Consider the following 14328-nt stretch of genomic DNA (forward strand, 5'->3'; position numbering starts at 1 on the left):
GCCTCGCCTCCCATCTCAGCAGGGCACGGCCTCGCCTCCCATCTCTGCAGGGCACGGCCTCGCCTCCCACCTCAGCAGGGCACGGCCTCGCCTCCCACCTCAGCAGGGCACGGCCTCGCCTCCCACCTCTGCAGGGCACGGCCTCGCCTCCCATCTCAGCAGGGCACGGCCTCGCCTCCCATCTCAGCAGGGCACGGCCTCGCCTCCCATCTCTGCAGGGCACGGCCTCGCCTCCCATCTCTGCAGGGCACGGCCTCGCCTCCCATCTCTGCAGGGCACGGCCTCACCTCCCACCTCAGCAGGGCACGACCTCACCTCCCATCTCTGCAGGGCACGGCCTCGCCTCCCACCTCAGCACCACGGCCTCGCCTCCCATCTCAGCAGGGCACGGCCTCGCCTCCCATCTCTGCAGGGCACGGCCTCGCCTCCCATCTCAGGAGGGCACGGCCTCGCCTCCCATCTCTGCAGGGCACGGCCTCGCCTCCCATCTCTGCAGGGCACGGCCTCACCTCCCACCTCAGCAGGGCACGACCTCACCTCCCATCTCTGCAGGGCACGGCCTCGCCTCCCACCTCAGCAGGGCACGGCCTCGCTTCCCATCTCTGCAGGGCACGGCCTCGCCTCCCATCTCAGGAGGGCACGGCCTCGCCTCCCATCTCTGCAGGGCACGGCCTCGCCTCCCACCTCAGCAGGGCACGGCCTCGCCTCCCATCTCTGCTGAGTCCACTTCATTCAGGCTTCCGTCCCCAGCTCCCTCTGAAACCACACCTGTCCAGGTCACCAGCGAGGTCAGTGTTGCCAAACCCGGTGGCCCCCTCTTCCTGGCCTTTCCAGGGGCAGCTTCCCTGACTGACCACTCCCTCCTTCTTGAACCTTTTTTTTCACTTGGACTTGAGGACCCCGTACTCTTTCCCATCCTTGCCCTCCCCTCAGTTCCACCTCAGGCTCCTCTGCTGAACCCTCGTCTTCCTCCAGGCCTCTAGTTCTGCAATGCCCCAGCTCCCAGTCCTGAGCCCCTTCTCTCTTCCCACGTTCTCCCGGGTTGGTCTCCTCTAGTCTGTGGTTTGGGGCACCATCTACACAGATGCTTCCCTGATTTTCCGTCATCAGCGCCTCCTTCCCGAGCTCTAGCCTCATATCTTCAATGGCTGATTTAATTTTTGACTTCTATGTCCAGGTTTACCATTTACAAAGCACAACTCTTGATTATTCACCAGCAAACACACTTTCCCCTGCGTTTTCTCCTCCTAGCAAATGATCTCACCACTGACCTGTCTGCCTGGGCCGACACCTGGGACCACCCCTGAGTCCTCAGCATCCCCGCAGAAAACAAGCCAGTGAGAAGGACGATTTACATGAAAAGGCCTGACTGGAAGGGCTACTCTCAGAGATGGGGGCAGAGATAAGCAACAAAGGACAGATGGTGAAGGACCCAGAGACCAGCGACAGCAGGAAGTCCCCACCACCCTAGGCCAGAAGGGACCAGAGAGAAACAGAATATTCGGAGGCCAGGGAAGGTGGGTCTCTTCCTGGTGGGAACTGTGGTCAGGCAGTGACCAAGCCCGGGGCGTGGGTCCAAAGCAAGCTGGCAGTGAAGGCGCGCCCTCCGCCCCGCCTGCTGCTTGTTCTTCCCACCGCAGAGCCTCAGGAATCCGAGAGCAGATGAGGGGTGGATGCGGCCCTCAGGCCTGGCACCTGGGCACAAAGCAAGAGGAGGCTGAAGGTGGCGGGAAAGGGGATACAGATAGAGAAGAACAGGCTCACGCCTACTCCCTCGTCGACCATGGGGGTACAGGAGAAAGTAAGGGCCTAGGCGGACTCAAAAACAGGCTCCCCTCTGAAGACGCTCCCCACCCTCACACAGGTGCATCAGCAGAGGCTCAAGGGCATGCAGCTCAACCTCTGTCAGCTATTGGCTGACCGCTGACATATGTAGACAAGGGGACAACCCCTGGGAAGCAGACGTAAAATAGAAACAATAAATTTAAAAACTGATGAGGGACATCAACGCCTACGTACCAGAGACAGGTTTCACAGCTTGAGCCTAGGCAAGTTACCAACGAAGAAAGGAATTGAAAATGAACAATCAAAAACGCAGCAACAACAATCATCTTCGGGGATCCAATTCCAGAATTACTACACTACTAAAAACATCCAGCTTTAAACAAATGATACATGCAAAGAAACATGAAAGTGGAACTCATCCATGAAAGCATAAAAAAGCAGCGAATAGAAACTCTCTCTCCGTGTCTCCAGGTTTCTGATTTAGCAAAGACTTCAAAGCAGCTGTTATAAACAGGATCAAAGAACTAAAGAAGACCAGGTGTGGTGGCTCACGCTTGTACTCACAACATTTCGGGAGACCAAGGTAGGAAAGTCACTTGAGCCCAGGAGTTGGAGGCCAGCCTAGGTAACATAACAAGACCCCATCTCTAAAAAACATTTTTAAAATGATGGCTCATGCCTGTAATCCCACCACTTTGGGAGGCTGAAGCGGGAGGATCACATGAGCCCAGGAGTTCGAGACTAGCCTGGGCAACATGGCAAAACTCTGTCTCTACAAAAAGCATTTTAAAAATAGCCAGGCATGGTGGCATGCACCTGTGGTCCCAGCTACTTGGAAGGCTAAGGCTGGGGGAGTGGGGATCATCTGAGCCCAGGGAGGTTGAGGCTGCAGTGAGAGTGATTGGGCCACTGTACTCCAGCCTGGGTAACAGAGTGCGACCTTGTCTTGAAAACAAAAAGAAACTTAATTTTAAAAAGAACTAATAACGCTTAATAGTTTAAGGTAGCAGGTAAAAAAATTAAAATACAAAGAACTAAAGAAAACTATATTTACATAATTAAAATAATAATAAATCAACAAATAGAGATTCTCAACTATGCAGAAATTATTTTTTAAAAGGAGCCAAACTAAAATTCTAGAGTTGAAAAGTAATCACCAAAATGAAAACACTCACTAAAAGAGCTCAACAGTAGACCCAAGAAGGTACAGGAATGAATCTGTGAACTCGAAGTTAGATCAGCACAGGTTACCCATTATTAAGAAAAGACAGAAAAAACACTGAAGAAAAACAAACAGAACCTCAGAGACATATAGGCCAGCATCCAACATCCCAGAATACACACAGTGGGAGTGGCAGGAGGAAAGAAGACAAAGGCGCAGAAAAAGCATTTCAGCAAATAGTGGCCCAGAGCTTCCAAAATGTGATGAAAAACAGAATATGCAGATATCTACACCTAAACTTCTAAAAGACAAGACAAAATCTTGACAGCAGCAAGAGAAAAATGACTGATCACATATAAAGGAGCATCAATATGATTAACAGCCAAATTCATGCATGAGACAGAGGAGGCTGGAGAGTGGTAGTATAAGATCCTCAAGGGCTGAAAGAAAAAAACAAAACAAAAAAAACTGTAAACCAAGAATTCAATATCCAGCAAAACTATCCTTCTGAACTGAAGGTGAAATTGAAAAATTCCCAGATGAAAAAAAGACAGAGAATGCGTTGCTAACAGACTTGCTTTACAAGAGATACCAAAGGAAGTCCTTGAGGCTGGAAGAAAACTACTCTAGAGAGTGATCCAAGCCTGCAGGTAGAAATGAAGAGCACCAGAAATGGTCACTATGTTAACATAAAACACTCTGCAAATATACGTTCTCCTTTATTTTCTTAACTTCTTTAAAAGATATAAGATTGCATAAGACAATAACTTTATCCAGAATATATAAAGAACTCTTAAAATTCAAAAATAAGCCAGGTACAGTGGCTTACACCTATTATCCCAACACTTTAGGAGGCTGGGGTAGGAAGATCACTTGAGCCCTGGAGTTCAAGACAGCCTGGGCAACATAGTGAGACCCTATCTCTACAAAAAAATTTAAAAATAGCCAGACATGGTGCCACGCACCTGTAGTCCCAGCTACTCAGGAGGCTGAGGCGGGAGGATCGCTTGAGCCCAGAAGGTCGAGGTTGCAGTGAGCCATGACTGTGCCACTACACTCCAGCCTGGGTAACACAGCAGGACCCTGTCTCAAAAAAAAAAAAAATTAAAATTAAATAAAACTCAAAAATAAGACAGCCAAATTTAAAATGTGCAAAAGATTTAATATCTTACTTTAAAAGATCTATGAATGGCTAATAAACACATGAAAAGATGTCAACATTGTTCATCAGTAGGAAAATGCAAATGAAAACCAAAGTGAGACACCACTCCACACCCATTAGCACAGATAGGTTTAAAAACATAACACAATACCAAGAGTTGGTGAGGATGTGGAGAAACTGGAATCCTTATACATTCCCTTTTACTTGGAAGTAAAATGACACAGCATTTGGAAAGTTCAGTTGTTCCTTAAAATGTTAAATATAAATTTACATATGACCCAGTATTTCTATTCCCAGAAAGCTACTAAGGAAAATGAAAACATAAGTCCATATAAATATATGTACACAGATGTTCATAGTAGCATTATTCATCATAGTAAAACTGGCGGCCAGGCGCGGTGGCTCACGCCTGTAATCCCAGCACTTTGGAAGTCCGAGGCGGGCGGATCACGAGGTCAGGAGATCAAGACCATCCTGGCTAACACGGTGAAACCCCGTCTCTACCAAAAATACAAAAAAATAGCCTGGCGTGGTCCCAGGTACTTGGGAGGCTGAGGCAGGAGAATGGTGTGAACCTGGGAGGTGGAGCTTGCAGTGAGCCGAGATCACGCCACTGTACTCCAGCCTGGGCGACAGAGCGAGACTCCGTCTCAAAAATAATAATAATAAAAAAAAAGGCAACAGTTCCATGTCCGTGAGGTGGCAAAGGGACAAAGTGTCCCCCTACAATAAAGGACGCTCAGCAGCAAAAGGGGACCGACTACCCACGCATGCTTCAAAGGGACAGCCTCGGTGACGCTGCGAGTGAAAGAAGCCAGATGCAGAAGACTCTCATACCTGACCCTACTTTCACGAAACATCCAGAAAGACAAACCGATGGAGAGAAAGCATCGCCGGGGGTGGCCTAGCGCCGGGGTGGGAGCTGGGATTAACAGCAAATGGGCGTAACGGTAGTTTTGGGGTGATGGAAATGTTCCCAAAAAAGAGGGTTGTGATGGTTACACAACTCTATTAATTACTAAAATCATATAATTACACAGTTATGATGGATGAATGTATGGTAGATTATACCTCAGTAAAGCACTTTTTCAAACACGACGAAGGAATGGCAGACAATACTTCCCTCCAGGCCTGCTGCTGGCCTGCCAGAGAAAGAGGCCCTCCCTCCCCACACTGGGCCCACCACCCGCGCCCAGGGCAGGGCTCTGCACTTGAGTGTTTCCGCGTCTGGGTCCTAATTCCTAGCGGGAGCACGGAAGGACACAGGGAATGTTGGGAGCTGCATGGGCCATGTCTTGGTCCCATGGCACCTGGCCCTACTTGACCCAAGGCCACACCAGCTTGTAGACATGAGCTTTTGGGGGGGCTTTGAGTCCTAAGAGACCCAGCTGCCCACGCCACACAGGGGGAAAGGAAGCAGCTGGAGAGTCCGCTGCCCACACCACCCCGTGTTCCACGGCCTCACCCCCAGGCCGTCACAGAGCCCCAGTCTCCCGCCACTTCAGTGCAACCCTCGCTGTCTGCCCACTCCTCCTTACCTTGCTCTCCAGCTCAGAGCCTGGCCCCCATGGCCGGGCCCGACCTGCCCCGGCCTCTCCCCTCCGCCTGAGCCACGCCCCGGCTTCCTGCTCACCAGGCCTGCGTTAGTATCTGCAGCTGTGCTTCTTCAGGCCGCCGCAACACCAGCCTTCCCGCACTGCTCCAAGACACTGAGCCTGGTGCATGCTCAGGAAATTCAACAATTTCAAAACATGGTCACTCTCCCCGCCTGACGACCAGCCTTGTACTCTACTCACAGGGCAACCTGCTTTAGCAAACTCAACGACACATTAAAAAGTACAATTTGCAAAGGAGAGCTACCACCTGGCTGGGTGTTCTGCGCCTGGAGACTGGGCCCCGGGAGAGCGCTCCACAGTGAACTTGCGAAGGATGGAATTTACATAAAGAAGGCACCGTCTTTAGTCCTGGAAAGGCACCCTGGGATTCTCTACCTCCGTCCGTCTTTTTCACAGGCAGGGAACTGAGGTCCCAGGAGGCCCAGGTCACCCCACCCAAGGAGGCAGGGCCTCCCCTGCGCTCTCTGGAACCTCTCCCTGCCAAGAAGCCAGAGGCCCTGTTTTCTCAGGCTTAGGAATCTGCACTCTCTTGTTCAAAGACTGTGAGTCAGAAGAGGAGGGCCATGTGCCGCCTTGAATTTCTCTTACTGCTCAAATGGAAAACAATGAAACAGGGCTGTCCACATCACAGCCTGCCACCTGCCAGTCATTTAGAGCCTGGCGTGCATTTCCATAGCTCCTCTGACGCCAGGACAATCAGACCCGTCTCCGGAGGGCTCCTGCCTCTGGATGTCTAAATGTTCTTGCCTTAAACCCGGTGTGACGCTCCACCCCTCCCACACCGCACACAGACGAATTTTAACAAAATCTTCAAAGCAGAACTTAACAAAAGGTTGCGTGGTACCAGGTCCATTTGGTTCCATGTGAAACCAACTAGGAAAATCCGCTTTAGGCTCTTCCTCAGCTGCGCCGAGGGCCTGGTTTCTATTCATTTGAGAAGCTGTGTGCGCCGCTGTATGGTCTGTTCTTTCCTTTAGGGCTCGCCTTTAACAGTGAGTGTTGTTGTGGCAACTAAAATAAGGAGCCGGCCAGCGCTCCGAGGGAGGAAAACCTCGGCAACTCCGCAGGTGCAGGCACCGGCCACAGACCCACGCCTGCGGCACTCGCGTTTGCATTTAGCAGAGCGTAGGAGTCAGGGAGCGCGGGCAGGGGCGGGAGGAGGGGTCTGCGCACTGGCCACGGTGTGGGGGACCCAGCCCTACCCCTTCCCGGGGCTGAGTGGGACTCTCCACGAGGCCAGCAGTTTTTCTGCTCCTCTAGTGGACATGCAACCTTTCCAGTTTGAATTCCACCTCGGTTTAATCCACTTTTTAAACTCATGAAAGGATGTGAGTGTAGATTTGCTGAAGACATTCATAAAAAGTCATTTAGGCAATAAATACTATAGGATTACAGTGTCTTTAAAAAGTATAAATAAATTATTGACTGTACACGTCAAGACTGATTTGGAAGGAAATTCATTCTGGGAGAAATAGAGAAATAGATTAAAATTAACATCTAGGGCTCTGTCTCCATGAATTAGTTTTCTCCAGTTCTATCTTCTCTTTTTTTTCAATTGTGGTTTTCAACTGTCACTTTCCAATATGATCAGAATTCAGTTGAGGAAGTAAAGAAATTCTACTTAATAAGAAAAACTCTGAGGATTAAGTATAGAGGATAACTCAGAACATAGTGGGGGGCGGGGAGATCCCCCCATTAACAAATGGAATGTGTCAAATTGACAAAAGAATTCAAACAGAGTGACTTTGAGATAGAGCCCAAATTCACTGACTTGGTATCTGTTAGAAACAGCAAGAATTCCAGCAAGTCCCTTAATACATGGTACTGACAACTGAGCCGTGAACCACAGAAGCTTATAATATACACTAATCATCAACAAATTACCAAATACTCCAAAAATTACATCATGACACACAGTAACAGCCACAAGAGCAATTTTCCTAATAGAACAATTTATTAATGAATATGCAATAAAATATCTCCCCAAAATCTTTCCAGAAATGACAAGGCAGGAAAGTGAATACTTTTATGCTTCTCTGGAAATTTTTAATGTAAACATGAAATATTTGAAGAACCGATTAAAAAGTCTCAAGTGAATCTGTAAATACATTTTTAAGTCTGACTTCAAATCGGTACATGAGGCTTAGACATACACGTCATTGGACAAGTGATGTAAATATCTAAATACAAATCAAATAGCATTTTCCTAACTTCAACTATAAAAACACAAATTTCAGCAGGTACTGCAAATCTAAGAAGAATAACTTGAAAAATACCATAATAAGTGTTGTAAAAGGGGAGGACTCATATGACAGACCTTGAAGGAAAGGTGGGACATCACGGGAGGCAGGTCCCCCCGTGGACATGATTCCACAGAGGCATGGAGTCCTTTTGCCACCAGCATGATCCTGAAATATTGAAAACCCTCATGACAAGTGATACCTTCAACATAGCCACAAATCAGTGAGCACATCCCACAACAGGGTGTTTAAAGACCAAAAGAAAAAAAACAGTCAGAGGCAGAATTCCCCTAGTAACTGCCACACAGTGACCACCAGCGAGTGATCCAATGGACGCGTCATGGATGAGGGAGATTCGGAATTGTGTTAAGTAAGGGACGCGGCTTCTGAGCCGTTCAATATTCTCCACACCTGTTTGGAATCAGGCATCCCTACATTAGTTTCAAGCCAAATGGTGTTAAAAGTCACATGCTTACACTACCACATACAGGAGTAACAAGCGTTCACGATACTTGGGGCATCCTGCATGCACTCCTTTAGCATTCTGACTAGTGACTCTCTTAACAGATGTCCGCTCACCAGTTCATACATTTTACAAGTCTAAAAATAAGTGATATTCTTCTACTAAAAAAAGAGCAATAAAAAGGTTTAATTATCATGAATCCCTATACATTTTGGAAATTAACTTTTAAAGTTCAGCAAAACATTAGGTACTTAACAACATGTATGTGATCTGTACAATAGTTTAAATTTGTAAGAATTACTCCATGTCTCAGGAATAATTTCCTCGAGTCCCGAGAGTACTGAACCTCAGTTTCATCACCGTCTTAAATTCAGACTTCATTCATGTAAACTGGGAAACTCGAATCTATTTAGTGAAAAGAGACCACGGTCTTTACAGTGAAGTAACCATTCATTATCCTGGGGGAGGGAACAGGCGGAAACGGAGCTGAGGCCGAGGCTTTTCTCGAGGGCACCAGCACATTTAAACTCACAGAAGGCACTTGAGGGCTTTGAGGGGCTTTGCAACCAATGTCTTCTATGACAATGGGAAACTTTAAACAACTGTACAAAGGTGGCTCCAACACCATGAAGCTTCCTATTTCACTCAAAAGGCCACATTCAGTATATAAAAATGGGGTACATTAAGATGCTAATAAATTAAGCAATTTATAAACATTTAAAATTATAGATATCTTACAAAAACGTGATAAAAATTATTTCTTCAAACAGGCAATAAACAAAACAGTATAAAAGGTCTCTTAATTAGCACATACTAGCTGGGAGAGGGAGGGAAAGGAAGCCTTAGACCTGAGATCTCAAAGCTTCAGAACGGCCTGCCGGGTGGCTCACGCCTGTAATCCCAGCACTTTGGGAGGCTGAGGTGGGTGGATCACAAGGTCAGGAGTTTGAGGCCAGCCTGGCCAGCATGGTAAAACCCCGTCTCTACTAAAAAGAAAACACAAAAAATTAGCTGGGCGTGGTGGCCCATGCCTGTAATCCCAGCTACTCGGGAGGCTGAGGCAGGAGAATTGCTTGAACCCGGGAGGCTGAGGTTGCAGTGAGCTGAGATCGCACCACTGCACTCCAGCCTGGATGACAAAGCGAGACTCCGTCTCAAAAAAAAAAAAAAGCTTCATAACATAAAGCATTCCTTCCTAATTAAACTTCATGCACATTTGTTAACACTGAAATATTTTTAATATTAAAATGTTCAATATTTTCTTATTTCAAGGCCAGTGAGAGAAGCCTCACACTGCTCACATTCTGTAGTGTGTCATTCAGGGTCACGCATCACACCCACTGTGCTTACGGCGCTTTCACTGAACGAGATGTTCGGTTGTGCTTCTTCCGTGAACTCATACATTACAAGGTCAGCACTCAATGCCGGGTTACAGCGTCTGAGATTCATTCACGAAATGACAGGATGCTGATTTGGTTGCAGATGTGGTCTGAGTCTCAAGGATAAATGGCTCTTGGGATATGGTTGCTATGACAATGTTGTTGCTAGGATAATTCCAAGGATCACAAGCAAAACAATTACACAAATAACAATGAACATCATTTTCTGCAAGATAAAGAAAAACATTAATTTGCAATGTATCAAAGAAATCAACAATGGCATTTGCTAACTAATCCTTCTGGGATTTGGGATAGTTTAAAAAATACATCCATTATCAAGAAAGGACTCCTCCATGTCATAGGAAAGAATGTGATCTTGGCTCACAGCAACCTCTGCCTTCCGGGTTCAAGTGATTCTCCTGCCTCAGCCTCCCCAGTAGCTGGGACTACAGGAACCCGCCACCACACCCAGCTAATTTTTGTATTTGTAGTAGAGACGGGGTTTCAGCATGTTGGCCAGGACAGTCTCGATCTCTTGACTTCGTGATCCACCCGCCTCAGCCTCCCAAAATGCTGGGATTACAGACGTGAGGCACCAGGCCCAGCCGACACTTTCTTTTAATCATAATAAAACTCCAGGATTGCTTTTAATTGGATGAATTACACATATTTTTAAAACTTTAAACGAATTTCTTGTTGGCTGAAAAATCCTATTTTTTCTTTCTTTTCTGAAAGGAGGTGTCACTGTCGCCCAGGCTGGAGAGCAGTGGTGCAGACATGGCTCACTGCAAACACATCCTCCTGGACTCAAGCAATCCTCCCACCTCAGTGTCCCAAGGAGCTAGGATGACAGGCATGCACCACCATGCCAGGCTAATTAAAAAATATGTTTTTAGGAGATGGGGTCTTGCTATGTTGCCCAGACTAGTCTCGAATTCTTGGGCTCAAGCGATCTTCCTGCCTTGGCCTTCCGAAGTGTTGGGATTACAGGCATGAGCCACTGCACCTGGCCTTATCCATTTTTTACATTTAAATATGACAAATGTGTAAGAAATCAACAAGACATTCATTCATTCTTCTACTGCACTGATGGTCTGGAAGCAGGGTGCGACACAGCATTTAACTTTTTTAAAATTAACAAGTATCCTCACACAAGGCAAAGCGAGACCACTTTTGGCTTAATAAATGGAGTCTCCTCCAGGAAGCTTGTCTGAGGGAAGGAAAGGAAGACACGACAGAAGGCACCATGCTGTAGGACTTTGAGTTCTCTTTTTGAACAGCAGAGATCCATCATTTTAATTACAGTTCCAAATGTACGAGTGCTTTTACCTAAGAAATCCTGTTTGCTGAGCCTGGACAGCTCCAAGACTGCCGGCTCAGTCAGTTATACAGGGTTATCAAGAGGCGCATGGCAGGCCCCGGCGAGCCTCCCAGTGACTCCTCAGGACCGGGGAGAGCTGCCTGCAGGAGGGCCCCTCCCTCAAACTCTGGTTCCCCTTTAACATCATGCACATTTCCTGCAAAGCCCCAGCCACTCTCTCATCCTCTATATGCGCTCCTACGCCCCACTCTCAGCACCTTCCTAGAGAAACCTCTTCTTCCTTTTCTCTGTGATGCCTTCCCTCCCTCCAGAGGGAGGCGCGCGCCCTCCCGCTCAGCAAGTGAGTGTGCTGGCAGCTGGGCCACCTGGAGTCAGCTCCACGCAGCGTGCTCTCATCTCCTGCTGCTGTTGTGCTGCCTGCCACGTGTCTGGGTGCTCGATGTGTGTGCACTTTCCTGCCACATCTGGCTTTCGGGATGACTGTCAACTACATGGAGTCTAGGGTACAGGACTCAGGAGTCATCTAATCTCCTGGTGACAGTGAGAGTGGAGAGGGCACACCCTGGGGAGTCCAGCTCCAGGTCTGGGCCAGGGCCCTCTCACCGAATACCTGTAAGACTCCACCTGTCTCCTTAAAGCAGCGCATCCCACCCATGCTCCGGGGTGACAGGCCTGCACCTGGCACACCCTGCAGGGAGGGGCAGCAGCCAGCCCCAGGAAGGCCAACTGCTAAAGGATGAAAGGCTATGTTAATATTTTAAAAGTGAAGTTAAGGACATTAACCACTGCCTTCCTATGCAAAGATAACTGCTGGTATTCATTTTGGTCTGCTTTTTATGAATGAGGATCCTTCTATGTTCATTCTTATTTACAGACACTAGGGTGAAATGGCCAGCCAGGCCCAGGGCACAGGACTTCAAGCCCCACTCCCCAGGGGTCACACTGAGAGGAACCTTCTTATAGTCAACCTTAATGCCAAGTAGTGCCCGTGAAAAGTCGGGCATTTCACTGTGTCCGCGCTACAAATTGTAATTTTATCTTTAGTGTAACCACATTAAACTAACCATATTATAGCTACTAGGAAAAAACTCAGAAAGTACATGTTAGAATCATGAAAATATTGAAAAATACTACTATAACAATGAAGAAAAATCACGTACAATATTTTCAGCAAAGCTAAGAAGAAAAAAATAGAACATCTTGCCTAATAAACATCCTACACAAACATCCTGCCTAATAAAAATAGACCGTAAGAGAGTTCTCACTGCCAAATAATGGAATGTTAACAACGCAGCATCCCAGAGCTCCTTACAGAGTAATTGCAGGTGTAATTTTGCGGCTTTTGCATAAATGTCAGAAGACTAACTGGAAAGCTTCTCATCTGGTAACTGCATGGTGAGCGTAACAGATGCTCACATTAAGATATCAATCTCTTGTTTTGAGATGGTCTCGCTCTGTCACCCAGGCTGGAGTGCCGTGGTGCGATCTAGACTCACTCTAGCCTCGACCTCCCCAGGCTCAGGTGATCCTCCTGCCTCAGCCTCTGGCGTAGCTGGGACTATAGGCACGTGTGCCACCATGCCCAATTAGTTTTTGGATTTTTTTTTTTCTGTAGAGACAGGGTGTTGCCATGTTGAAGGAATAAATCTTAAAGATTACAAAGCAATAGTGAGACTTAACCATGCTCGTGATTCCTTTCTGCTGTATGTTAACTTTTTAAAAAGCCTTGGGTGACTATCAAGTCTGCAGTCACTTCCATAACCCAAGAATAAATTCACTGGGGATGACTTGCCACACTCTATAGACACCTGGGAACAGTTCACAACTGTCTAATACAAGAATTGTGCCAAACATTTACAGAGAAATCACTGCTGTGTCCACCTGTAACACACCGACAGCATTGCCACTTCAGGGCCAGTGCAAGGATGGCTCCCAATGCGCAAGAAAACCAGGGGGAAACCACAAAGCCCGCTGAAGTTTAGGAAAGGTGACACTCACACCTTGATTATTTAAATAAACTGATACCTTTTATATTCAGAATTCTTTAAGAATTAACAGGCATGCTAACTAAATATAATACGTAATTTTCCTTTTAATATTAAAGGAAATATTTTTAAATAAAATAGATGCTGCCTATAGAAAGGTCGAAGGATGTTCCTTTCAGTCAATGTTTTTCTCAGCGTTCATCCATGCCCTCGATTCCATAGTAAAATGATGCGTTAGTGTATTTTATAAAGTACCTTTCAGTGTTGCAATTACTCTAAAAGCTAAAACTCAGGAGACAAAACATTACAACTGAGAATTAATCTTCACTGATATTTCTATGACATTTAATGAAGGACTCACTGCATGTAAAGAGCTAATGGTCTCCTTAGATCAAAAACAGAAGATTCAGGCTGAGTACAGTGGCTCATGTCTATGTATAATCCCAGCACTTTGGGAGGCTGAGGGCCAGGAATTCGAGACCAGCCTGGGCAATACAGAGAGTTCTCATCTCTACTAAAAATAATTTTTTTAAAAATTAGCCGAGTGTGCTGGTGCACGTCTGTAGTCCCAGCTACTCGGGAGGCTGAGGTAGGAGGACAGTTTGAGCCCAGGAGGTCGAGGCTGCAGTGAGCCATGATCACGCCACTGCATTCCAGCCTGGGTGACACAGCAAGACCCTGTCTCAAAAAAACTTTTAAAAACGGGATAAGAAGGTAACCTTGGTTTAAAAATGAGTTACCAGCCAGCCTATGCTTGTTCTCATAAACACAGTGGCTGGGCACTAGAATCAGCACACAGGGAGATGTATCACTAGATGGCATTATCTGTACTGCGTGGCTGGCAAGCTTTTATTAGTTTTATGTCTATTACAATTAAGCAAACACTATTATTGGTTAATTGCAAAAGTTAATAAGTAAATTAGTTGATGAGTTACTTACTCCCACCCTGGCAGAGAAGCATGCACACTGACGTTATCCACACCATCATTTGCCAACTGACAAGCCAATAATTAGAGTGATTATGGCAACCAGAACCACTGACACAGCAATAATTATCCACTTTTTCTGTCAAAGAAAAGCAAGCTGATTATATCATGCATGGTTAATTTCATATTGCCACATTAAAAGACATCCTTCATTTAAAATAAAACGACCTGGCCAGGTGTGGTGGCTCACGCCTATAATCTCAGCACTTTGGGAGTCCGAGGCGGATGG

The 14328-nt window shown here is 46.8% G+C and overlaps 1 protein-coding gene across 6 annotated transcripts in view; it reads right to left on the minus strand.

The window, feature by feature from the left end:
* Nucleotides 1–3913: 3913 nt before the first annotated feature.
* The window catches only part of STX2 (syntaxin 2), a 54578-nt gene continuing 44163 nt past the window's right edge, over nt 3914–14328 (minus strand). Inside the window, exons 10-11 of one of the 6 annotated variants that reach the window (XR_010148207.1) lie at nt 14053–14196; nt 7661–10033 (exon numbers count right to left, since the gene is read on the minus strand). Coding sequence is in view for 5 of the 6 variants with exons in the window: in XM_054664739.2 (XP_054520714.1) it covers nt 3929–4030 (102 nt within the window). In the remaining variant the exon portion in view is untranslated. Of the gene's footprint in view, nt 4031–7660; nt 10034–14052; nt 14197–14328 lie in introns of those variants that run through there. The other 5 variants (XM_009426574.4, XM_001138080.6, XM_054664739.2 and 2 more) reach the window with 5 other exon arrangements.

Source organism: Pan troglodytes, chromosome 10, assembly GCF_028858775.2.
Source record: "Pan troglodytes isolate AG18354 chromosome 10, NHGRI_mPanTro3-v2.0_pri, whole genome shotgun sequence".
In the NCBI taxonomy this organism is placed as follows: domain Eukaryota; kingdom Metazoa; phylum Chordata; class Mammalia; order Primates; family Hominidae; genus Pan; species Pan troglodytes.